Consider the following 26,683-nt stretch of genomic DNA (forward strand, 5'->3'; position numbering starts at 1 on the left):
TGTAACTCTTTGCAGTCTGCTTTGGACTTAACTATCTTGAGTAGTTTTGTATCCTCTGCAAATGTTGTCACATCACTAGTTTTCCCCTTTCTGAAAATCTAAGTACACGATATCCATTGGATCTCCCTTTTTGACCCCCTCAAAGGATTCTAATAGATTGGTGAGGCATGATTTCCCTTTACAAAAACCATGACTTTTCCCCAGACAATCATGTTCATCTGTGTCTGACAATTCTGTTTACTATAGTTTCAACCAGTTTGCCCACTACTGAAGTTGGGTTTACCAGCCTGTAATTGCCAGTATCACTTTTGGAGACTTTTTTAAAAAACTGGTGTCATATTAGCTATCCTCCAGTCACCTGATGCAGAAGCTGATTTAAATAATAGGTTACATGCCACAGTTAGTAGTTCTGCAATTTCACATTTGAATTCCCTCAGAACTCTGAGTGAATAGCATCTGGTCCTGGTGACCTACTGTTTGGTTTATCAATTTGTTCAAAAACCATCTCAACTGACACATCAATCTGGGATGGTTCCTCAGATTTATCACCTTAAAAAAAAAAAAAAGGCTCAGCTTTGGGAATCTCCCTCACACCCTCAGCTATAGCCTATAAAAGTTCCAGGCCCAGCTTGGTCCTTGCCACAGAGCATGGCGCTTAGCAGCTCCGTGAGCCCTGGCTTCTGTCAGACTTCCTAAGGCTACTGCTATGGAGTAGGGAGCCTACCAGGGCTCTGGGGCTTGGCAACTCTTTGCTGCAGAGCCCTGGCTCCAGCTAGGGTAGAAGGGGACATGCTGGGGGCTGCTAGGCTCTCTGTGGGTTGGCAGCGGCCCTTGTGAGCCTGGCAGGTTTCCAACATAAACTTGCTTGTGTTTTGGCAACAGTGTTGTCTCTGCAGTAAATTAGGCAAAGAAGCGCTTGGAGTAGCTGCAAAGCTTCCCTCCCTCACCGACCGACGTTGGGCTAATAAAAGTGATTCTCTCCCCACCCTGCTCGCTGGTAAATTAGGTGATGAAACGTAAATCAGCCTTTTCCCGCCGAATGGACTGTATCCGACCGGCTGGGAAACAAAGGGCCGCGCTTCACCAATCCCCAGCGTCCCACCTGGGCCGGCACCGGCTGAGGGGAGCGTGGGGCTGGCCCGGCCAGCGCAGCGCTCACTGGCCGGGCTGGCACGCGCCGTCTCTGGCGGGGTCGCTGGGCTCCCCAGGGCGGCAGGCTGGGAGCGAGGCCGGGTGTCAGACAGCGCAGCCCGCGCCTCGTCCCTCAGGAGACCAAAGCTGGGCTGCTGCGGCCCTGCCTCGAGCCTAGCCAGGGCCGGTCCCGCGCGGTCCCTCAGGCCGCTCACATGCCCCGCCCCCGCGCATGCGCCCTGCTGCTCTCAGCCATGGCAGCGCTACGGCTGTTGCCCCGGCTCCTGCCGGTCTCGCGGACTCGGCTGGTCCGGTCCCGCTCGGCCGGTGCCCCCGGCTCCGTGCCCGAGCGCATCGCCGAGAAGCGTCGCGCCGCGCTGCTGGGGGGCGGCCAGGCCCGCATCGATGCGCAGCACAAACGGGTGAGCAGCTCCGCCGACCTGGCCTCCCCCGACACAGGCGTCGCGCACCCTCGCCTGACCCTGATCCCCGCCGGTACCGACACCAGCTCCCCCGCCCCGCCGCAAACATCGCCTCGCCCCCATGCCTAACCCTGATTCCCGCCGGTACCGACACCAGCTCCCCGCCGCAAACATCGCCTCGCCCCCCCCCATGCCTGACCCTGATTCCCGCCGGTACCCCTGGCCCTGACACCAGCCCCCCCGCGCCGCAAACATCGCTCCCCCCCCCAATGCCTGACCCTGATCCCCGCCGGTACCGACACTAGCTCCCCGCCGCAAACATCGCCCCTCCCCAATGCCTAACCCTGATCCCCGCTAGTACCCTTGGCCCTGACACCAGCCCCCGCGCTGCAAACATCGCCCCCAATGCCTAACCCTGATCCCCGCCGGTACTCCCACCCTGACACCAGCCCCCGCGCCGCAAACATCGCCCCTCACCCCCATGCCGCCGCCTCCCGCGCCTGACCCTGATCCCCGCCGGTCCTGACACCAGTCTCCCGTCTCCCCTCCCCGCAAATATCGTCTCTCCCCATGCCTAACCCTGATCCCCGCTGGTACCCCATCCTGACACCAGCCCCTGCCGCAAACATTGCCCCTCCCTCCTATGCCGCCCCCACCCCTGCCTGACCCTGATCCCCGCTGCTACTCCGGTCCTGACACTAGCCAACCCCTGCCGCCAACATCGCTTCTCCTGTCCATACTGTGTCATTCCCCGTGCCTAACCCTGATCCCCGGTACCCCTGGACCTGACACCAGCCCCACCCTGACATCACTGCCCCCTCCCCCGCGCCAGACTCTGATCCCGCCCTTCCCCCCAATGCCTGACCCTGATCCTTGTCAGTACCCCTGGTCCTGACACTAGCGCCCACCCCCGCTGCCAACATCACCTCTCCCTTCCCCATACCTGACCTTGATCCCCGATAGGGTGACCACACAGCAAGTTTAAACATCCAGACAGGTGTGGGGGGTAATAGGTGCCTATATAATACAAAGCCCTGAATATCATGACTGTCCCTATAAATTTGGGATATCTGGTCACCCTAATCCCTGACAATACCCCGTGGCCCTGACACCAGCCCCCCTGCCAACACTGCCCTCCCCGATCCTGTACCTCTTCCTCCCCCGAGCACCTGACCCTGATCCCTGACAATTCCCCCTGGCCCCTGACACCAGCCTTCTTCTCCAGTCCCTGATTCTGGCTTCCCCTTCCAGACCCTGAGAACAACCCCACTCTCATATCCCCCTGGCTTCCCCTGACACCAGCCCTTTTCTCCCCCAATCTGGTCCCTGACACTAGCCCACCCCTGAGACTGCTTCCCCTCCCACTAGCCCCTGACACCACCACCAACTCCTAAGACTGATTTGCCCCCAATTCCTTCCCAGTCCCCTGACCCTATCCCCCACCGCCTCTCCCTGACAGTGACCACACATACACCCCCCCCAAGTACAGACACTGACACCCCTGCAGCCATCTTCTGATGGCTGTGACCCCTCCCTGCAGTGATTCCACCCCCTGCCAGGCAACCAGCCCTGACCTTCTCTGGGACCAATGACCTGCCCCTGCATGACTTAAACCCCCTATCCCCAGCTTGGCAGTGTCCCCATGGGGTTGGCACCCCTATCCCTGACAATGGGGTCTGGGTGATTGGCTGTCTCTTAGAAGGATGGGCTATGGGGGGATGGGTCTGCACTTGCTCTCACTGGAAGAGGCGCTAGCAGGGGGCTGAGTTCTCAGTGGACTCCCTGCCATTATGTCCCCAACCCACTTTTCTATTAAAGAATTGTAGCAGCACTCTCCAAACATAAGACTGCAGAGGTCAATGCAGAAAACCTAGTGGCATACAATGTGAAGGACACAAATAGTCAGATCTGCACTAAGGAGCATGTTCCACAGACAGCCCTGTTCTTAAGTAAACCTAAAGTTGCCAGCACAATTTTGTTTGACCTTAAGAGAGTGTTTCTATCAGGAACGTTTTTTGTTGGTACCATGAATAATTGTTTATAACAGGTTTCACTGTACATATTCTGCTGATGGAGGCCTTCGATGAGTTACACTGCTGGACTTGTATTTCGGGGTTTAAGCCACTATGACGTACTAGGGCACAATCCAGACTGATGAGTAGCTGTTTCGCCCCTGGACTGTAACCTGGAGTGCCCTTCACAATGCCTTGCTGCGGTAGCCTCCAACTTGGACTGCTAACAAGCAACCTCCAGCATGGAAATCATTCTCAGCTATGTCTGTGTGTGTGCTGCAGCCAGCTGACTAGCCACACTGTGGCTTTTATCAGCTTTAGTTATGCTGCAGGGTGACCCCAACACATCACCAGTCCCAGATCTTCCCACAGAAATGTTTGTCCTATACTGCCCAGTCCTCTCCTGAAATCCGTTATTCCTTGAAGGAAACACAGAACTTAAGTTGAGACATCACAGTTGATGAGTCTTCTCAGATATGGTTCCCTTATTCCATGAATTTCTCAAGCCCTGTGAGCTGCATGCAGAAAACCCCTTTCTTGGATGTACTCGTGCCCAAGTATACTTAACTCTGGGTTGCCTCATGGGAGCATCTAATTTGATCTGATCCATGGATATTGGGAGCCACAGACTTGGATGGCTGAATTTTTTTAGTCTTAGCCAAATCACTGAAGAGAGGCCAAACCTTGTTCATGAGACAGGCCATCAGAATGGTCATAAATGTCTTGAAGTGCACACACATTTTCCTGTACAGATTATACTATATGTTTCTCTCTGCTCAGAGAAATCTGAGATGTGATCTCATTAAACTCCCTGCAATCTTTAGTGCTACCCATATAACCTAATCTGCCCTTCCAGTATAATTTATAGCCAGAAATGATGGAATCCCATTGATTTTGTTTCTCATTCTGCCATGTTTCAATATTGTTTATTATGTTTCGGTCATCTTCTATTGTCAAGCATTCCATTTTACCTGTGTTTGATTTTAAGTTTCTCTTATTGTTTTGTAGATACTATTTTATTTTTGACTGTGTACCTATTTCTACCAAACTCCTTAGTTTGGCACCCTGTTTTCAGGATTTTCCTGTTCCTGCTTCAGTTCAGCTGTAATTTCTGATCAGTCCTTTACTGGGTGCAGAACTACATTTGTACTACTGACAACCCTAACCATATGCCCTTATCTGTCTTGCGTCATCATCGGCTATCTCTCAGTACGAGGATGATATCTGCCGGGGGAAAAGTCATTGATGAGACTTAAGATGGCTGAGGAGTCCAATTCATGCTTTATAGGTTTTTCCACATATATGACAAGTGTTTGCATGGAAAGAGCACAACTGCTGGCTGGAATGCTGTAGCTTTTCCTTCCTCCTCTGCTGTTTCTCGGCCTCTTGATAAAGGCGATTGTCTTCAAAACCGCATAAGGGTTGATGTGTGATGCAGTGCCACTGCAGTCTGTTTCCAGTCAACTCTTCCCAATTCATGATCACTGTCTCCTTTCTTAAGATATACTTTCAGGGTGTTCTTGTACCATTTCCTCTGTTCCCCATGGATTCTCTTATCATGGCTAAGTTGAGAAAAGAGAATGTGCTTCAGAAGACAAGTATCAGCCATCTGCACACAACAACCAGCCTGATGTACTTGATGTTTCATAATCTTCGCCTCAACATTGGTGATATTGGCTCCAGAGAGAACACTGACATTGCTGTGATGGCCTTCCCATCTGATACAGAGAAGCTTCCTAAGGCAGCACTGTTGGTACGACTCCAGATGCTTAAGATGGCTTCGATATGTCACCCATGTCTTGCACCCATAAAGAAGAGTGGGGATGACTACTGCATTGTAGACAAGGATCTTAGTTTCTATCCGCAGATCTCTGTCAATAAAGACATAATGGAGCAACATTCCGAAGATATGCTGGCACAACAGATCCTATGTTCAATCTCCACATCAAGATTGGCTATCAGGGCTCAACGTTTTCCATGGTTTCACCACTGATTACAGTTTGTGGAAGAACAGGGGCAACTTGTGCTGGGGCAGGCTGGTGGAGCACCTTGGTCTTTCCAGTGTTGAGGGAAAGTCCCAGGCTACGATAGGTGCCTGAGAAGACATCTAGGTGGGTTGCAAGTCAGCCTCAGTGTGCGCGAGGATAGCACAGTCATCCCCATACTGAAGGACAGTAATAATAGTCCTGGTGACTTTAGTTTTAGAATCAAGACATCACAAATTGAAAAGCAGGCCATCCATGCAACACTCAATCCCAATTCCAGAAGAAAGGTAGTCACAAATAAGAATCAAGATTATGGCAAGATAGATGGAGGGAAAAAAAGGCTGGGACAATAACACAGCCCTGTTTAACACCAGTACGGATGGTGAACAGGTCTGTTTCCCATGCATTACAGTGACAGTGCTGGTCATCCCATCATGAAGTAGCCTGAGAACATGAATGAACTTCAGTGGACTCCTGAACCTAGACAGTACCTTCAATAATGCTTCACGATTGATTGAATCAAAGGCCTTAGATCAATAAATGCCATAAAAAATGGCTGGTGTTGTTCTCTACACTTCTCTTGGATCTGTCGTGCAACAAAAATCATGTTGGTGGTGCCCCGAGACAGTCTGAAACCACATTGGGATTCCTGAAGGACAACTTCAGCAAGAGGGAGGAGACAGTTCAAAAGGTTGTGAGCAAGGATCTTCTCGGCAGTGGAGAAGAGGGAAATACCTTGGTAATTCCTGTACATTGACTTGTCCCTGCTATCTTGTATACTGTTGAGTTGATGGGGGAGGGGCTTCAGACTGAACAAGGGCTCTTGCAAGTCAAGTCTGTATTTTTATCTAGACGGAACAAATCACAAGGAGTGTCCTCCCCTCACCCACTTAGTCAGCTGGACTTCCTTGCAGGCCTTAGAAAGACTAGCTCCAAGAATGTAGGTTTATTTAACTTTCCAGGAGGCTAATTCAGGTCACACTGACACTTGGACGATACTGATTGGTACAAATCTTGTCCCAAACTTTGCTTTGGTAAATCCTCTGATTTTCCTCCTCAGAGGATCTAGCTAGTCATGCTGTGCTTCTGTTCTGTTCTCACACTGCCCTCTAGCCTTTCCTGCTGGCCCTGGTTCCTCCAGGGCAGCCCCAACTCTGCAGGGAATGGCTGGCTTTTTCAGGGCATGCAGTTCTGAGAGCCCAGTCCTTTTGGCTCTGGATAACACCCTGCTCTGGCCGGGGCAGACTTTGCTGAGTACCTCCATGTTATCCCTTTACCCTGACACCAAAACTGAGAAACCCACTTGCTTTGCTTATCTCTGGGAAAGAACGATCTAGACCAGTAGATTAAAGAGTCAACAACATGAAATACTATTTTGAAGGTTCACATGATTTTTCTTTTTTTATGTATCAATTTAAGAAATCAAAGGTGAAAGCCCTGGTCTACGCTCAAGGCTGCCCCCAGGGGGGTGCGGGGCCCAGGGCGGAAGTGACAGATTCGTCTCTTCCAGGACCTACCACACCGGCCAATTGCACTGTCCCGCAGGGCCCAGAGCGATCACCCCGATTCACCCTTCCCAAGGGACAGCTCTGTCTACACTACAAACGTATCTCGGTATAACTGCGTGACTCAAGGGTGCGGAAAATCCACATCTCTGAGCAACATAGTTATGCTGACCTAATTCCTAGGTAGACGGAGCTATATTGATGGAAGGACTTCTCCCATCAGCATAGCTACTGCCTCTTGGGGAGGTGGAACACCTACACCAATGGGAGAAGCTCTCTCGTTGTCATAGGTAGCATCTTCACTAAGTACTACAGCATCACTGCATGTGTAGACAAGCCCATGTAGTGTCCCTTTACGCTAATACTCTGAGGCCAAGGTTTTCAAAAATCTGTAGCTGCTGGGTGCTTAGCACTTTTGATTTAAAAAAAAAATCAGTTACTTGTTTAAGAGGAAAGTTACAAAAGTAGGAGACTAACTTTAGGGTCCTTGTAACAGGGGACACCTCTTGAGCATCTCCTGCCTCTGCATCTGGTAGTGCAGGTCTTTTCCTGCTCCTGGTGGTCCCTGTAGGTTGTCAGCTTTGCTAAGCACATCTCTAGCAGTTCAACCCTCCAGCCAAGTCACACAGTCATAATGAAGGAACTCCTTCCAGGGTAGCAAAGAGATCAAACTGTCATCCCCCACCAGGGTCTTCAGCCCTGTCTCTGGGCCCTTTAAATCCCACCCTTCCTTAGGCTTCTGAAAAAGCTTTGTCCTCTTCTCAGCGTTTAGGCCATTTTCCCAGTGATCAGTTGGGCAACCCAGTTGGGCCACCCACTACTCCTTGCCCAACCCAGGGACGCTAGAAACAACAGCCACATACTGCTTCCTTTGGTTGCTGCTACATTCCCTGGTCTTTTCCCACCTGGTTTCTTTTACCTCCAGTCATTAACTTAGGGCTAGAGCTCTCAGGTTCTCTTGCTCCTAGCTTTAACAAATGCTGCCCATCAAGTTCCTTTAACCAGAGCAGAGCACCCTTTCTTGCCCTAGCCTGTGACTGACTTGCTTAGGCCCTGCAGCACTTACCTTAGCCTGCTGGGCTCTGATTGGCTGTTTCTATGCAGCTTTTCTAGGCAGAACCAAGGGACCCACCTTCACTGCTCCTTCCTGGGACATTAGGGCCTCTAGGAGGGTGCCATGAAGGATCAGGAACACCCCTTCACACTCCTGTTTTGGAAAACCTTGGCCTTGGCATTTTTTAGGGGTGGGGGCAAAGAGCTTCACAATAATTGATAACTACCTGGCATTGTTACTGAGCAATGGATCTCAGTACACCTGAACAGCTTATTAGACTCTACCAGCCTGTGAAAAGCTTTGAATATACTAATGCCAAAAGGAGGAGAGAGAGAAAGATCAAAGGTCTGTCTGAAATCCAGAGATGAGCCATCCAATTGTTTCTCTCTTTGTCTTTTTGTTTTCCTCTTTTGTTTGTTTGCCCAATGTTATCATAGTGATAAATGGTTTGAATTGGGTTAGTTGTGAAAGGATTCCTTCCATGTGCTTTCTTCCATTAGAAAAATAATCCTAACATCAAAATAAACTGCTCAGCGTAAACAAAAACAGTCACCATACCATGCAGCTTTTTAACAAGACCTCTCAGGGAGCACCACCTCTGTCCTGATGTTCCCTCTAGTGATAACAGGATTTGCTTTCCAGCTGTCTGTTTTCTGTTTCCAGTTTATTTTGCATTGTGTTTGCCTTAACTGATATTGTGATTACTTTCCTTATTTTAAATATTGTGGAGAAGGGGTGAGGCACCTGCTTAGTGAAACAAATATGGGGATGCTTCTGGATTCTTTGATAAATATTAATCCCCACGTGTTTTCTTTTAGTGATATTAAGTTATGCCTTGCAGGATGTTTAACCAAATGATGGTCCTGTTAAATGTTTTTTGCTGCATTTTAGGGAAAGCTGACAGCAAGGGAGCGAATTCTTCTGTTGCTGGACCCTGGCAGTTTTGTTGAGTATGACATGTTCGTGGAACACAGATGTGCAGACTTTGGGATGGAGTCTGATCAGAATAAGGTATTTCTGTTCAGTATCTCTCTTGTGCTTTTTAATCCTTATGGTGATAAATTGTTCTTCTTATCTAGTGAGGACAGGACAAGAATTAAAGGGCTTCAATTGCAGCAAGGGAGATTTAGATTAGACATTAGGAAAACTTCCTAAATGTAAAGGTAGATAAGCACTGGAACAAATTACCTAGGGAGATTGTGGAATCTCTGTCATTGGAGGTTTTAAGAACAGGTCAGACAGACACCTATCAGGAGTGTTCTAGATAATACATAGTCCTGCCTCTGTGTAGGGGACTGGAGTAGATGACCTATCAAGTTCCCTTCCAGTCTTACAGTTTTATGATTCTTAGGATTCTGTGCTCTAGCCCAGTGGCTCTCAACCTTTCCAGACTACTGTAATCCTTTCAGGAGCCTGATATGTCTTGCATACCCCAAGTTTCACATCACTTAAAAACTTACAAAATCGGACACACAAATACAAAAGTGTCACAGCACACTCTTACTGAAAAATGGCTTACTTTCTCGTTTTTACCATATAATTACAAAATAAGTTGATTGGAATATAAATATTGTACTTGCATTTCAGTTTATAGTATGTAGAACAGCAAAAACAAGTCATTGTATGAAATTGTAGTTGGTACTGACTTCACTAATGCTTTTTATGTAACCTGCTGTAAAATTATGCAAATATCTAGATCAGTTGATGTACCCCCTGGAAGATCTCTGCATACCCATGGGGGGTATGCAGAGGTCTTCCAGGGGGTACATCAACACGTACCCCTGATTGAGAACTGCTCTAGCCAACCCACCTATTCTCAAACAGGCTTCCTGCTTCTGATAGACTTTGATAGAGTTTCTTGGTATTTGTTTTTATGTGTTTGGTTGCTTTTCAGATTCCCTCTTTGCATTCCTAATTTCCATTTTACCTGCTATAGTTATGCTTTCTGTTGGCTTCACTTGGGTTGATTTTACATTTTTTGAAGGATACCCGTTTGCTCAAATAACCTCTTGATTGTTGTCTCAACTTCATATATAGCAGCTCCTCAAACCTCAGTGGTTAGAGCCCTGGCAATTGGTCACATTAGAAACAGAAACATAGGTGAACAAACTTTTGCATTTATATTGGGCTTGATGCAGAAATTACTGGGTGAAATCTGTGGCCTGTTTTGCAGGTCAGGTCATAATGGTCCTTTGTGGCCTTAACATCTATGAAATGTGCATGTAAACCCTGGTAATTACTGTGGTGAGTGGTTGGTGAATGAAAATATGACAAAATGGGAAGTGTCCAATGTATGCACTTATCAGATATGTGAAATAGTGTATGTTGTGGTGTATGTGAAATAAATTAAAAAAATTAAGAGTACATGTTTGCTACAAGTGTTTTAAAGAAAGTCAGACAGCTAGCCCTGGTGGGAGCCATCAATTTAGCACCTTGAACTGGAGTTTGTTGAAGTGCTAAATCAGCTTTTCCCAGCAGTAGCCTCTTTGGCACAAGCAGAGAATCAACTTCTCTGTAGGAGAATAACTAAAAAATAGAAATGCAAACTGAGATTGAAATCTATTATTTAGATCAGGGGTCTCAAACACGAGGCCGCGGCCCGCGGAGCTCTTCCTCTCAGCCCGCCAAACTCCCTGCGCCCCCCCTCCCCCAGTTACTTCCTGTCACCACCAAAGTCCCCTCACCCCCGCCCCCCCAAGTTATTTTATATGGCAGCTAAGCTCCGTGCATGCTGCTCCCCAATGTTTGGGGCCAGGTCTCTCACCACGGCCATGCCTGCAACCCCCACACGCCTCCCCCGAGTGTCCCCTGGCCCCCATTTGCTGCCCCCTCACCAACCGGAGCCTGCAGCTCATGCTGACTCCACTCGGCTCTGCCGGCTTCTGGCATCACCTGCTGCCGCAGGGTCTTAGTGTCCCCCTCCACTAGGGCCAGGGCAGGCTGCTCTTCCCCTGCCCTTCTGCCCTAGTCCTGAGCCTCTCCAGTGCCCCAAACCCCTCATCCCCAGCACCACAGCCCTCACCCCTGCACCGCCTCCTGTCCCCAAATTCCAGCCCAGAGCCTGCACCCAGCACCCAAACTCCATCCCAGAGTCTGCACCCCAGACCCCCTCCCCCACCCGAACTCCCTCCCAGAGCCTTAGGCAGGTGGGGGCGGAGTTTGGGGGAGGGCAGGTTCTGGGCACCAGCAAAATTTCTACAAACGTGCCACCCCTGGAAGAGGCAGAGCAGGAGTGGAGTGGTGGTGCAGCCCAGTGCAGTGCGGGTGCTTTACTGAGTGTATATATTTTAATAAATCCGCTTGGAAATGACTTTGTTGGAAAAAAGAACAGTCATGGAAGAAAAGAGTGTTTCAAGACAAATGGGAGAATTTATATTTTTTCACAGAGGTAAAAGATAAAATTCAATGCGTTATTTGTCAGCAAACGATTGCTGTTCCCAAGGAGTATAACGTGCGTCGGCACTACGACACGATGCACCATGAAAAATATGATGCATTCACTGGAAAAATCCAAGAGGAAAAAGTTCAGCAACTTAAAGCAGCATTTGCCAAGCAAAGAAATTTCTTTTCGGGGATTAACAAGTCCAGCGAAGATTCAATAAGAGCAAGTTTTGTGAGAAGCGCAAAATCATCGCAACCTTTTACAGAAGGCTTATTCGTAAAAGAATGTCTTATGAAGGCCAGCGAAATTTTATGTCCTGATAGGAAGAAAGTTTTTGAAGGCATAAGCTTGTCTGCCAATACAGTTGCCTGCAGGGTAACAGATTTAGTTGATAATGTGCAAAAACAATTGATTCAAATGGCAAAAGACTTTGAAGCATTTTCAGTTGCTCTTGATAAGAGTACAGATGTATCAGATACCACACAGTGTGCAGTGTTCATTAGAGGTGTGGATTGCAATTTGAATATAACTGAAGAATTGCTAGACTTAATGCTACTGAAGGGTACCATAATGGGATGTGACATATTTCAAGGACTGGAAGAGTGCAGTGAAAAAGCTGAACTGCCATGGAACAAACTCATATCTTTGGCTATGGACAGTGCGCCATCAATGTGCTCTGAAAACGTTGGTGTGGTTGGATTATTGACGACCAAACTGAACAGCCGCAATATACCAGGAATTAGCTTCACCAGTATACATTGTATTTTGCACAAGAAGCCTTGCTAGTAAAAGTCTACAAATGAAGGAAGTTATGGATGTAGTTGCTAAAACTGTTAATTTTATACGTGCGTGAGGGCTGAATCACAGACAGTTCACTTCTTTTCTAGCAAGTATGGACAGCGGATATGGGGAACTTCTGTATCACACTCAAGTTAGATGGCTGAGTCGTGGAAATGTTTTGAAGGGTTTTTTTGCACTTAGAGAGGAGATTGATTCCTTCATGAAAATGAAAAACAAGGAGGTTCCACAGCTTGCTGATTCCACTTTTATCTGCAACCTTGCTTTTCTAACAAATGTAACTGATCACCTGAATGCACTGAGCTTGAAACTTCAGGGTAGAAAACAGGTGATAACACAGATGTATGACAGTGTTAAGTCATTCAAAGTCAAGCTTATTTTGTGGGGGGAAACAGCTGACTGCTGGCAATTTGGTTCATTTCTCGACTCTGAATTCCTTAGTAAAAGTTGAACCCAAATCCTTGAAAGAATATGCAGAGATCATTTCTAACTTACACAAATAGTTTGATGTGCAGTTTAAAGATTTCGAGGCACTTGAACCACATTTTCAACTTTTTTCCACACCATTTGCTGTTGAAATTGACTATGTTGCAGAGGAAATGCCGATGGAGTTAGCAGAGCTTCAGTGTGACACCATTTTGAAGCAGAAGTATACAAATGTTGGAATTCTACAGGTTTCTTTCACAAGAAAGATTTCCCATGTTATTCTCTGCTTCCGCAAGGATAATGGCAATGTTTGGAAGTATATATATATGTGAACAGTTTTTCTCTTCCATGAAGATTAACAAATCTGTGTTAAGGTCAAGGCTCACTGATGAACATTTGAAAGCAACACTGAGATTGATATCCTGAGACGAAACCAAACCTAATATTGATGCTCTGGTTGATGCAAAAGGCTGCCAGCTAAGTGGCCAAAAATGAAATGACTGTCAAAATTAGCACTGACTTTTCACATTACAATTAAAGAAATTAATAAAAAAGTTAATAAATTGACTTTTAATAGTGTATATTTTAATACTACACTACTATATTACTCTTCTTTTTTTTTTCTCCCTACCTCCAGGCGCTTCCCACCCCCAAACCGCCAAACAGCTGTTGGTGGCACTTAGCACTTTCCAGGAGGGAGGGGAGAGGAGGTGGAGAAGAGATGGGGTAGAGGCGGGGCCTCACGGAAGGGGTGGAGTGGGGGCGGGGCCGAGGGCAGCGAGGGGGGGTGCCCTTGGGCCAATGCACTAGTCCTCATGTGGCCCTCGTGGTCATTTGAGTTTGAGACCCCTGATTTAGATCAAGATTTGCTGATTTAAAGTGTGATTACAATTGGTGATGTCTATCACTTTGATTTAGATCAGGGCTGAGCAAACTATTCTCCTCTCCCCCCCCTCCCCCCCCGCCATGCTCCCGCAGCTCCCGTCGGCTGGGAAAAGGGAACCGCAGCCAATGGGAGCTTCAGGGGAGGTACCCGCAGGTGAGGGCAGCACATGAGGCCCTCTCCCCCTCTCCCAGGGGCTGCAGGGACATGGAGCCAGGGCAGGCAGTCAGCCTGCCTGGGCGCTGCTGCCACCCCGGAGCCGCTCCAGGTAATCGGCTCTGGGCCGGAGCCCGAACCCCTCCTACACCCCACATTCCAACCCACTGGCCATAGCCCTCTAACCCCCTGCCTTGAGCCCCCTGCCACATTCCAAACCCCCTCCTGCACCTCAACCCCCTGGCCATAGCCCCCTGCCCTGAGTCTTCTGCCACACTCCACACCCCTCCTGCACCCCAACCCCCTGCCTGAGCCCCCTCCTGCACCCCGCAGCCCTCCTGCACCCCAACCCCTTGCCCTGAGCCCCTTCCTGCACACCACACTCCCTCCCGCACCTCAACCCCAGCCCTAGCCCTACGTTCATGGCCCTGCTTGCAATTTCCCCACCTAGATGTGGCTCTCAAGCCAAAAATTTGCCCACCCTGATTTAGATCAATCCACCCTGGTATTAGAGCAACGGTGTCAAACTCATTCTGTGGCGTGTACTTAATTATGGTCTGGGGTATGAATTTAGGACTGGGTACTCCCCTTGGTCAACAGCAGATTACCAATGTCAATGGAAGATTTATGCAAGAGACCAAAGGGAGTATGTGGCATTTATGTAATAACCGTTAGTGTTTATTAAATATATTGCAGTAATGCCTAAAGGCCTTACTCTGTAGCTCCTTTACTCCACAGACATACTGTGCAAATAAGTGGATTTAAAATCTGCAAACCCACAGTCTGCTGTCTATCGTCAAAATGTCTTCCTGCGTCCTGGGCAAAGTTAAGATGATTTGTGCATATGACATCCAGCTTACGGCACCTAGAACTGTGAGCCATTGCGTAACCCCTCTGCCTCAGCAAGTGAGTGCTTTGCTGTTGCTAAACTGTGTCTCAGCTCCCTGCCACACCAGCTTGTTTGCATTGCTAGCAAACTCTTCAAAACTCAGCCAGTCTAAACCGTGCCTTGCAGATAACTATCTGAGAGCTCCAGTTCCTGAGTGCCGTCAAAACATCTTCCTGCAATGTCCAGTCCCTCTCACTGGACACATTCAGAAATGATTAGGTTTGCTGCCTCCAAAGAGACAGAGCACGCGCCAGCCTCTTAAGTTAACCCTGACTTCAATACACAGTGCTGAGTTGATTTTGTAATAGAAGAAGTAGTTTATTAGCAAAGAACAAAGATTTAAGTCACACCAAGCAAGGGAAAAAAGCTTGATAGCTTTTTAAACACATATGTAAATGTTCTTTCATTGTCCTCTGCCAGCATTCCAGCCAATTAGATAGGTGAATCCCATTCCTTTGTCTAGAGTAAGTGTATGACGTAAACAGTACCTCCCAAATCTATTTAAGAAAATATTTCCAGCACGCACATCATCTTTTGAATACTACCTGTACACGCATCACACAGTGATTTTCAGGATGCAGCCAGTTTATATATGGTACCTTCCATGACACCTTTTAGATACATGTCATGACAACAGTGTGTTGGGGAAATTGAGTGCATGAGGTCTGATATGGGTTACAGTATGGTGGTCCCTCAGCCAGTTGTCATTGATGGGCTCCTAGGGTTACAGTGTGCCAATAACAGTGTTTCCTTACGTTCTAATGTGCAGTTGGGGTTTTTTTTTCGGTGTCACCTTAACACCTTAACTTTTTTGAAGTTTAAATAAAACTACAAAGTTCTCAACATTTTTTCCATATTAAGTTTTATTTATACACCTCTGTCCCAATATAACACTGTCCTCGGGAGCCAAAAAATCTTACCATGTTATAGGTGAAACCGCATTATATCGGGGTAGAGGTGTACTTTGGTTATATAACTTGCTTTGATTTGCTGGAGTGCGCAGCCCCCCCCCCCCCCCCGAGGCGCTGCATTACCACGTTATATCCGAATTCATGTTATAATCGGGCCACGTTATATCGGGGTAGAGGTGTATTATAGTAGAACTCCAAATGTCCTTATCATGATTGGGGGATGTTAGTGCCCAGCACAAACACAGAGGAAGAGACAGCCCCATTCCCAAATTAACAAATATTTTGTCTGTGAATTCAGAAGACGTTGACATAATTTTTTAATGAACCTTATTACTGTTCTGACCTATGTGTTCTTTGCTCTTTCATGCAGTATCCTGGAGACAGTGTGGTAACTGGCCAGGGCCGGATTAATGGGAGACTGGCTTATGTCTTCAGTCAGGTATTCTTTTGCTTTGTGTCAGTTACATGTTGTGATCTTGACCTTTCAAACTTGCTAATCTTTTGTAGATTTTGTCTAAATTGCTTGTCTTTTAGCATATCTAAATTATGTAAATTGTCCCTCGAGTTAATATTGTTCCAACATAACAACAGTGTGTTAATGCACAACATATTGCAACACGTGGCAGCAGGGTAACAGAAATGTTCTAACAATGTGTAGCAATGGGTGTTATGTGAGAGATCAGATCAGGAACATGAGTGGTGAGAGTTTGGCTTAGAAGATGAGGAGACTGATGTTTGTAGAGGACAGAGAGCTAATGGGAATCTTTCAGGATGAGGGAACGGTTATCACCAATGGTTAAAAAGGCTTGATGGTGATGCTTTAACAGACTGGAGTTTTGAGATGACTTGAGTTGGGAGTTTCATTAATTCATGGTCAAATGATTGAGCAGTGCATGGTGGGCTAGTGGCATGTGCAGGATTTGACACTGATCCTGCCATGGGATCTGTTTGGATGGACCACTAAACCTGCATGGAGCCCTGTCGAAATTAGTGGGGGCGCACTATGAATCACTGCAGTCTGCCTGCTCAAATCTGATTACAGGATCAGGCCTTGTATTTGTTACAGAAGTCATAGCTAGAATTTGGGATTGGGGATGCTCAGGCAAACTTGATTGCTTTTCCAGTTAGAACAACAAAATTTGTTAAAGGGACTACAGTAGATGGAATATTTGGATTTTTCCTTGAAAATGTTTTTTTATTTAGGTATAAAATACCAGCTTTTGGCCTCTGAGGTGGTGTTTTGATTTTTTTTTCTCATAGTTTTTGCAGCAGTTCTTAGTGCTACTTTCTTCTCAAACTTCATGGCACACCCTCATATCTTGAGATTCTTCAAGGCAGTCCTAAGGAAACCTCGTAGGCAGCATCTTGTCTTAGTGGAATCTATTGTATTAATTTAAATGGAATAAAGGGGCCCAAAGAGTCAAAGGTGTTAACATAACCCAGTTACTGCTGAACATTAAACAGTGTTAAACAAAGTTCAGGGTTTGGTATACGGAGACCTCAGCCTGCTTTGTATCAATGTAAACACACTATTAAATCCTCTTAACCTGTAAACAGTTAAAGCATTTAAAATGTGAAGTATTAAATAAGGCTTTTATTTTAGCAGCATCCCCTTTTCCTTTGGCTGGAGAGTTTTTAGAAAGAAGAAACCCCTTTGTTTGATGATGTCTTAAATGCTATTTAAAATGGTAATAACTGTCCTTTTGGGGCCAAGAGAAGAAGTTAGTTGAAATGGGCTTAGGTTGCTGCTACTGCTGTTAAAGTCCAATCTCATTTCCTAAGAAGACCAACCAAGACAAGCACACACAAGAAGGGGGAAAAAAGAGAACCAAAGATAGAAAATTGCAGCTTTGGTCTCTGGAGTGAGTTGACTCTTGTTTGCAACTTACTGCTGCAAAAACATAGGCACAGCACATGGTCTTATAAGCCACTCTGAGACCTGACGGACTTGTACCAGCAACGAGCTTTTATTTGCCCCTCTCTGATCACAGGCGTACAGACCCATTTTGGCTCATTGATTTTTTTTTGGTTCCACACTTTTTTTTGTTTACCAACCATGATCTTATCACAGTCCTTGAATTTATTAGTAGACCTTTTTATTTGGAATAATGCGGTCTTTCTGTCTCACTTTTGCACCTTTTTCCCATCAGTATTTGTTGTAATAGGTTATTGTGACATTTTATGAATTTACACTCACTTTTCACAGTTGAGCTCGCAATTAGGGTGAATTATGTATCCCAAGATAATCCCTCTCTTTTATGAACCAGTTTTGCCTAGGATCAGACATTGGTTCATAATATTACAATTACAAAAATAAAATCCTGATTTCATTTTAAGCATGTAGAAAAAAGGAAAAGAAAAAGGTACTTACCGTATATACTTGTTCATAAACTGAATTTTTTTAGTAAAAAAGGGAAGCACCAGAGAAGGGGGTCGGCTTATGAGCGGGTATAGAGAGGGAGAGGTGGGACACAACCCCTCCCCCCCAACAGAGGGAGCAAGGAGAAGCAGCACAGCCAGCAGAGACAGAAGGGAAGAGGTGGGGCCAGAGTCTCTCTGCTTCTGGCCACGCTGCTCTCCCCCCAGCCTTCGAAGCAGCTGCAGTTGCAGCTCCAGGGCCATGCCGCTCAGCCCCACCCCCCAGAGCATGCTGCGGCCGCGCCGCCCGGCCCGCCGGAGCATGCTGCGGCCGCGCCGCCCGGCCCGCCGGAGCATGCTGCGGCCGCGCCGCCCGGCCCGCCGGAGCATGCTGCGGCCGCGCCGCCCGGCCCGCCGGAGCATGCTGCGGCCGCGCCGCCGCCCGCTGAGCATGCTGCGGCCGCGCCGCCCGCCCGCTGGAGCATGCTGCGCGCGCCCGCCCGCCGAGCATGCTGCGGCCGCGCCGCCCGCTGAGCATGCTGCGCCGCGCCGCCCGGCCCGCCGGAGCATGCTGCGGCCGCGCCGCCCGGCCCGCCGGAGCATGCTGCGGCCAGGTCAGAGCCATCCTCCCCTGGCCCTCCCCAGATAAGGTGGGAAGGGATGGGATGGGGAGAGTGTGGGGGGTCCTGGGCTAGGGGTGAGGTCATGTGGGGGGTGGTCAGAGGGGTTACTCCCCTGACTCTCAGCTTCTCCCCTGCCAAAAAAATTCCCCACCAGTTGCTGTCTCGGCCCGTCAGGGTAAGCAGCTGGTGTGCTGGGACCAGTAGCATAGCTGGGGGAGAACGGCCGCTCCTCACTGAGCACATTCCCCAAAAGTGGTGCCTTTTTAATTTTTACACTCACCCCAGCAGTCCGGGTATTTGGCAGCAATTCGGCGGCGGGTCCCTCAGCCACTCCGGGTCTTCGGCGGCAAGACTTGGGTTTTTCTTTTTTTTTTTTTTTTCTTTTCTTCACTGCTTCGGCACCTTTTTTTAATGTGTTCGCTCCCCCTGCTGGTAGAACCTGGCTACGCCACTGGCCGGGACACTTAGTTTACTTAGGTTTACCTCGTGCCTGCAGATGCTCGAGGTAAACAAACCATCTCAGCCCACCAGCGGCTTATCCTGAGGCTCAGGAGCCAAAGTTTGCTGACCCCTGAATTATAGGGTCAGCTTATGAACGGGTTATACAAATTTTCCATTTTTACTTATCCATCTTAAGGGGGTTGGCTTATAAGCGAACCAGCTTATGATCGAGTATATACGGTAGTTATATTTTACCATTTGCAAATTTCTTATTCCAGAACTGGGATTTAGAAATTTTACTTGATTAAATATTACAAAAAGTACAATTAAGACTTTTAAATGTTAACAGAGCTTAAGAGCTTACAACTCACTTTGTTTGTCTCTAAAACAAAACTTAAAACTGCTTCTGTTATATGTTTGTAAGATGTTTGAGAACAAACCAGTTCCTATTACTTCCTTGGCTGTACATCCAGGATAGGTAAAGATGGAACCCCTCCCCACGATTTTGTTTTGCATTGCTTACATAGTTATACCTGTACATTTACACAAACTGAAAATTTCATTCCCCTAATGGTTAAAATAGGAGAAAATTTTTAGCCCTGATGACATTTTTACCTAAGTGTGTTGCTTTCTTTAAAAAGAAGCAACAAAATGATTTTCTTTGGAACCACTTTTGCATTCATGAACTATTTGCAACACCCAAACGTGGTAAAAATTCTCCAGCGTTTTAGTCTGTTACAGACCTTGCCCACCTGTTTCGCCACCAACATTTGTGAGGACAACATGGCCATTGTAGTACTTCAGCCTATTATGGAGATATAACCTGCAACACTAGCACTGTGCTGTGTTACGTGCACAAAACAGCTACAGTTATTGACATCGAAAACAAAACAGGAAAAAAATATAGCAAATTGCTAAACCACAAAACAGTCAAAAAAAGGTTTGGTGCTGCAATAGTCCTTGGTTGTGATGGTTTGAAATTTAATTTACAGTTAATGTAGATGGCATTTTGTTAACAATGGGGTGAAGGAGGGTTACCCATGGAGTTGTTTTAGTAAAGGTCTGCGTTAGCAACTTAATCTTTAATATTTAAAACTTCATTTTTGCCACTTTCTTTCCCTCTCAAAAATATCTTTTTATTAAACCTTCTAAATTATTACTAATGACAGGAACAACAAACTTGAAAAGAAAAGAAAAAAAAACAAAACAAAACATTTGTTAAAATATTAAAAAAAAAACACCTGAACCTTAAAACAATTAACAATTTAGAACATTTTTTTTAAGTTAAAAACATTAACAGCTTACTTTGAAGGCTTATTTTAAACAAGTTTAACACATTTAAGGATTTTAAACAAGCTTTTGTTTTAAACCAACTTTGAAACCTCTGCTTGTTTGCAAAGGTGCCCTCTTCTCAGCATATATTTAATCCTTTAAGGCTTACCAAAGGACAGCAAAAATGTTGTATTAATTTAGATGGAATAAAGGGGCCCAAAGAGACAAAGGTGTTAACATAAGCCACTCACTGGCCAGCATTAAAGTGTGTCAAACAAAGTTCAGGGTTTGGTATAAAGAGACCTCAGCCTGCTTATTACCATGGCAAATACACCATTAAATATCCTTTTAACAACTGTTTTAAAGTTCAGGTTTTTTAAAACTTTCTAGTGTCCTAAGAAGACAAAACAAGGCGAACATACAAAAGAATGAGAGAATAGTAAAGATAGAAACTTTCAGCTTCTGTCTCTGGAGTTGTAATCTTACTGCTGTAAAAACACAGGCACAGCACAGGCTCTTAAAAGCCACCCCAAAACTTCGCAAACTTGAACCAGCATCGAGCTTTTTAGGGCATTGCTTTTAGTTGCCTCTTCCAGGTCACAGGCTTACAGCAGTATTGCAAAATATAGTCTTATTAGACTCTTACTAGACAGAAGGACTAAAGAGAGGGCTAGGAAAGAAGAAAAAATAAGGTGTGGGGGAGGAGAACACATGGAATAGGGAAACAGTTACACATCCCAGATGGTGTTTGGGATTCAGCTAGAGCTGGTGGAGGTGGCAAAGTAATTTGAGTTCCTTTGGTCTGGTCAGACACTTTTCAAACTTGGGACAAAAAAAATTCCAGAGTCCCAATAAATGGTGGAGGTGGCAGCCATAATGGTGAAGCTCGCTCCAGTAGCCAGTTTTTCTCCCCAAAGCCTCTTTCTTTAAAAAACAAAAAAAACAAACAAAAAAAAAACCAAAAAAGGGCAAAATATCCCGTTCCCCTCATTATTTTGTCCACCTATTCAACCTAGTTTTCAACACCCATTTTGGCTCATTAATTTTTGGTTGCACACTTTTCTTGTTTACCAATCATGGTGTCAACACAGTCCTTGAGTTATATCTTGAGGCCTTTTTGTCTGGATTAATGCAGTCTCTGTCTCACTTTTGCACCTTTTCCCATCAGCGTTTGTTGTGATAGGTGATTGTGACATCTCGTGAATTTACACTCACTTTTCACAGCTAATCTCACAATTAGGGTAAATGTGTAGGCCCAATTATCACAAGAAGTCTTAATCTAATCATAAAAACATTGACTAAACCTTAATTGATGTCTATATTTGACAGTGAAAATAAACTATCACTGTAACAGGCCAGGCCTTCCTTGGGTATCCCCTTGTGACAGGAAGTTGCCCTGCAGGCTCCCAGCCTCAGTCCCTCCCCCAGGGTCCTTCCCAGTACTTCTCCAACACACTCTTGGGCTCAGAACACCTTTGTCATGGGGTAGTTGATTATTATACATGTCTCAAAGACATTAGCAGTGAATTCCCATCTTGTAACTCAGACACCTCTGTCTCAGCAGCCTTTTTCACTCTCAATCTTCCTTTAAACTGAGCGATCCTGGGCTTATCCCCATTGTGCTCTAATGGCGTTCAAATGAAGCAATAACACAACCAATGGCTGCCTGCCCTGGGCTTCATAAGACTCATGTCTCTCCTGGGTTGTTTCCCAGCTCCCTGCCACACTTCTGGCTCCAGAGTCTCCATCTCGTGCTGTCCATGCCTCCCTGCTTCTGGTCTCTCTCTCATTTTTCCTAGCTCCCAATCCTCCTTATGTAGCTCCTGTTATCAGGTGCTGTCCCACCTAACCAGGACCAGCCAGGGTGCACCTGTTCAGTCACAAGAGGACTGAGACACTCTCCATTAATGGGACTCAGTCACCCTGTGATAATTAACTTTAGCCAGAACAGTCATTGCTGTGAAAGCTTGGGCAAGTCACTTCTCTGTGCCTCTGTTTTCCCTTTCCCACTTCGTTTGACTTGTCTTATTTAGGTTGTAAGCGCTTTGGGGCAGGGGCCATATCTTGCTATGTGTGTTTACATGTTGCTGTTTCCTAGTGCAATAGGGTCCTGATTACAGCTGGGGTCTCGAGGTGCTACTGTAATACAGGCAATGATAATAAAAGAGGAAAAGATACTCTTGTTGAATGGGAGAGAAAATAAAAGCAAGGGAGACACAGTACGTTCATTAATTATTTTTAATGTAAAGTTTAATGGTATAATACACACAAAATAGATGTCTGATGTGCGAAAAATTGTATTTTTGAGGAAAATCAAGAGCCTGATTAATAATCAAGGTGGTGAGGAATGGAGATGGGAAAGCAAAATAAAATGGAGGAGGGGAAACACGGGTGGAAATACCGTGGGATAAGGGATGAAGAGTTTACTTTTGCATCATGTCTTGGGGCCTGAAACTCTAGTTATGTCCCTCTGAAACTGACATGCAGGTAGTCATTTTTACTGAACTTTCTAGGCTTGGGGAAACCCTTTCTTTATGAGCAACACAAGTGTGATCCTTGATGCTGTTACAGGGAGTGAAGTCAAAGATGAGATCCTTGCTCAACTCTTCCCTCACACCTAGCAGCAGTATAGGATTGTGCCCGTGATAGTCTGGCTCAGACTGTCTCCATAGCTCAGGTTGGGAGTGGGAAACTGACTAGCTTATGTCAAGTAACACTGCTGCTTCTGCTGGCTGTTGGGAAGACACTATACACAGAAACGGCAGAACTGAGCAGTTGCCTATAGACTTGTCCTGACAGAATTAAAGTTTACTGTTCAGTAGCAACAGTTCACATCAGGGTGAGGCAAGTTTTCAGGTTGATTTGAGAATTGTTTTCTAGAATGAGGATACCACTAGAAAGCAGAGGTCAACCTAGGCTGCATGAATCTCAGAATGCAAGGTCAGATTCTGATCTCACATTAGTTCTAGGCCAGAGTAACTCTACTGGAGTTGCTACTGATTTATACCAATGTAACTGAGAAAGAGGATCAGGTCTCAAGTGTATGACCCCAACACTATCTTGAAAAGACTAACACAAGGATATAATTTTATTTGGCAATTGAACTGTTTCTAGGTGCAATTTTAAAATTTGTTTTTCTTCCAGGATTTTACTGTATTTGGAGGGAGTTTGTCCGGTGCTCACGCCCAAAAGGTCTGCAAGGTAAACATTTTAGAGGAGAAAAGAGCAAGTTGCCAGTGCCTCTCTGGCAATATGTTGTGCTACTGCCTTGAGTGACCAGATCTGAGAATGGCTTGGACCAGGGTGGATAAAATCAATGTTTAAAAAAATAAATAAATAAAAGACGGATTTTTTTTATTTAAATCGGATTTTTGATAGGTTTTTTTCCTCAAAAAGAATTTTATCTAAAGATAGTTTTAATTAAGATACATTATAGCTCAAAGATATCTTATCATGGAATAGGGAATATAAATTCTAATTCTATAGTATGAGACAATATATTCAGGTAATGTTTAAGAAAAGTTTTGTAAATGAGTTCCAATAGTTCATGGATTAGGTACCCAATCTTATGGAGTTCCACAAGCTTCTGTATAGATTATTTAGGTTAATCTTTCTATCTACCTAATGGGACTCAATGCTCAATCTAGAAGATACCATCAGAGATGCTTAGTTTTGCAGTTCTCAAACTGTGGATTTGTGTCTTGAGATTGTCATAAACAGATAGTTAAGGGTTAAGGTCTCTTTTACCTGTAAAGGGTTAACATGCAGTACCTGATGACCACCTGACCAGAGGACCAATCAGAGACAAGATAATTTCAAATCTCTGTGGAGGGAAGCCTTTGTCTGTGTTCTTTGTTAGTGTTCTCTTTTTGGATCTAAAAGAGGCCAGTCTTGTCTCCAAGTTCTCCTGGAGTAGTTCCTACTATCTAATAGTGAGTATTAATTAGAAAGACGGATTAGTCTTATAATTTGATTTCTACATTTGCAATTGTGTGTTTGCTGAAGGAAATTCTTTATTCCTGTTTGCTGTTACATTGCTTTTACTGAGAAAGAAAGGAGGGGGAATTCTCTCCAGAGATGGATAAGTTTAGACCTTGTATTTTTGCATCCTGGTAATACAGAGACAGTGACTTTCTTTTTATTCTTTAATAAATTCTTTTCTATTTAAAAAAAAAATACAGGGTCTAAACTTATCCATCTCTGGAGAGAATTCCCCCTCCTTTCTTTCTCAGTAAAAGCAATGTAACAGCAAACAGGAATAAAGAATTTCCTTCAGCAAACACACAATTGCAAATGTAGAAATCAAATTATAAGACTAATCCGCCTTTCTAATTAATACTCACTATTAGATAGTAGGAACTACTCCAGGAGAACTTGGAGACATGACTGGCCTCTCTTAGATACAAAAAGAGAACTCTAACAAAGAACACAGACAAAGGCTTCCCTCCACAGAGATTTGAAATTATCTTGTCTTTGATTGGTCCTCTGGTCAGACGGTCATCAGGTACTGCATGTTAACCCTTTACAGGTAAAAGAGACCTTAACCCTTAACTATCTGTTTATGACAGAGGTAACACTTGTTAACAGCAAAAATGTTTTAAAATAAATAAATAAAACATAGAGGTGAGAAATAACAGACCTCAACCCTATTGTCCCTCTGCAAATTTGTATACACAGAGTCAATCCCTTACCTCTCTCTAAAAGTGCAAAGTTTCAAAAGGTTAAATGAATAGAAGATTGTTGGGGGCAGAATAGATCTGAACAAGAAGAAATCTGGAGATAAACGTGAGAAGTGAGGGACATACGCTTGTTTTGTTAAAATATATGTTTGCTGTTGAAGAAAAAAAATCAAGAATACATAACGTTGTTTTAGTTAAATAAAACAATTTAAATGTTTGTCTGCTGATGTTCTCCTCCAAATACAGCACAGCAAGAAAATCCTCCAAATATCAATGATTAACCTGTTGAATTGGAGATAGTTCACCTCCCAATGACTTCATAAATATCTACTTCAGTTACCTTTTGGTAAATGAAATAACCAATCATTCATTCATTTTCTGATATAGCTGTAAAACTAATCTGAAAAGTTTTCAAAATAAATCACTGTTTATAAATGTATAGTGTGTACCTTCTAAAAATGAAACCTACATCTATCTCTGAGTTGTAAAGAATATGTATTAAGGTTATAACAACCAAGAAGAATGCACTTTTATGTAGAAAACCATGATTAAATCGAGTCTTCCTGACTAGTGATTTAAATCATGGTTTAAATCAATTTGATTTAAATCAAATCCACCCTGGCTTGGACTCTGCTTTATGTTGTTAGCAAGTTGAAAGTTGCTGTCACTGCTTTGGGGATCATCTGGACCAGAAGAATACATCACTGCTCTTATTCAGCCTTTGCCATTTTCTATTTTTGTACATTATTTCTTTTCCTGGTCAGTTCCTGATATACTTTAAATTTATTATTCACTTCTCCCTTGTGCGTGTTTACAACATGGGGTCTAATTACATGATCGTGCCATATTCATTGCATAGGCTGGGCAGCGAACACTGCAAGGCAGTGTGTACGTCGAAGATAAGGCAGGGGATTCATGCATTCAGCCCGGGTTGGATGATGCACTGTAAGGCAGAGGACCCTCACGAAACACTGAGGATAAAAATATTGAACCACTGACTCACTGAATGTGAACCATTTAACTTGCATACAGAACGAGACCAAAGGTTGTAACTGATCATGTAATTGAATACTATGATAATCCATACACCAAAGGGCAGAGTTAAGCTTACACAAGCAACTTTAATTGTGACATTCCCTGACTTTTGGGCAGTTCCCTTTGTAACTTCATAATTTTTGTGTGGAATATGTAGTGATTTTATTTTGTTGGAGGTTTTGGTGGGGCAAATGCACAATAGTAAGTTTAATTTACCTCTGGTGATTTTCAGCTTGAGCTGGGCTGGTAGTGATTGTTCATCTTGTCTAATCAGCAGTTTGTGTGTTTATCTCCAGATCATGGATCAGGCTGTCATGGTTGGGGCACCTGTAATTGGGTTGAATGACTCTGGAGGAGCCCGTATCCAGGAAGGAGTAGAGTCTTTGGCTGGCTATGCTGATATCTTCTTGGTAAGTGGCCTATTAGATGGGATCTACTGATGAAAAACACTATATAAGATTTATTATTATTATACAATGGATTTTTAAATTAGAAGAGAGGAAGGGACAATTTACTAAATATAATATACCTTCTGAGTCATATTAAGGTCTAAATTCCCATGTATATGCTGGAATGTAGGTCAGAAAAGCAGAACTTTCTTTAAATGAGACTTACTCCTGGAACTCTGCTCCCTCGTATGATACAGGGGGAGCTAGCCTAGCTGTTAAGGCTTTGTTCCCTAGTTTGGCAGTGCATGACACTCCCTAATCATCATTGTGCA

General features: G+C 45.0%; 1 protein-coding gene across 1 annotated transcript in view; it reads left to right on the forward strand.

Annotated features, from left to right (window-relative positions):
- The first annotated feature begins 1,218 nt into the window (after nt 1–1,218).
- The window catches only part of PCCB (propionyl-CoA carboxylase subunit beta), an 85,122-nt gene continuing 59,657 nt past the window's right edge, over nt 1,219–26,683 (forward strand). Inside the window, exons 1-5 of the mRNA XM_039489285.1 lie at nt 1,219–1,553; nt 9,001–9,120; nt 15,925–15,993; nt 23,393–23,449; nt 26,259–26,372. Of these exons, the coding sequence (XP_039345219.1) occupies nt 1,347–1,553; nt 9,001–9,120; nt 15,925–15,993; nt 23,393–23,449; nt 26,259–26,372 (567 nt within the window). The 5' untranslated portion in view covers nt 1,219–1,346. The remainder of the gene's footprint in view (nt 1,554–9,000; nt 9,121–15,924; nt 15,994–23,392; nt 23,450–26,258; nt 26,373–26,683) is intronic.

This window comes from Mauremys reevesii, linkage group 9 (genome assembly GCF_016161935.1).
Source record: "Mauremys reevesii isolate NIE-2019 linkage group 9, ASM1616193v1, whole genome shotgun sequence".
In the NCBI taxonomy this organism is placed as follows: domain Eukaryota; kingdom Metazoa; phylum Chordata; order Testudines; family Geoemydidae; genus Mauremys; species Mauremys reevesii.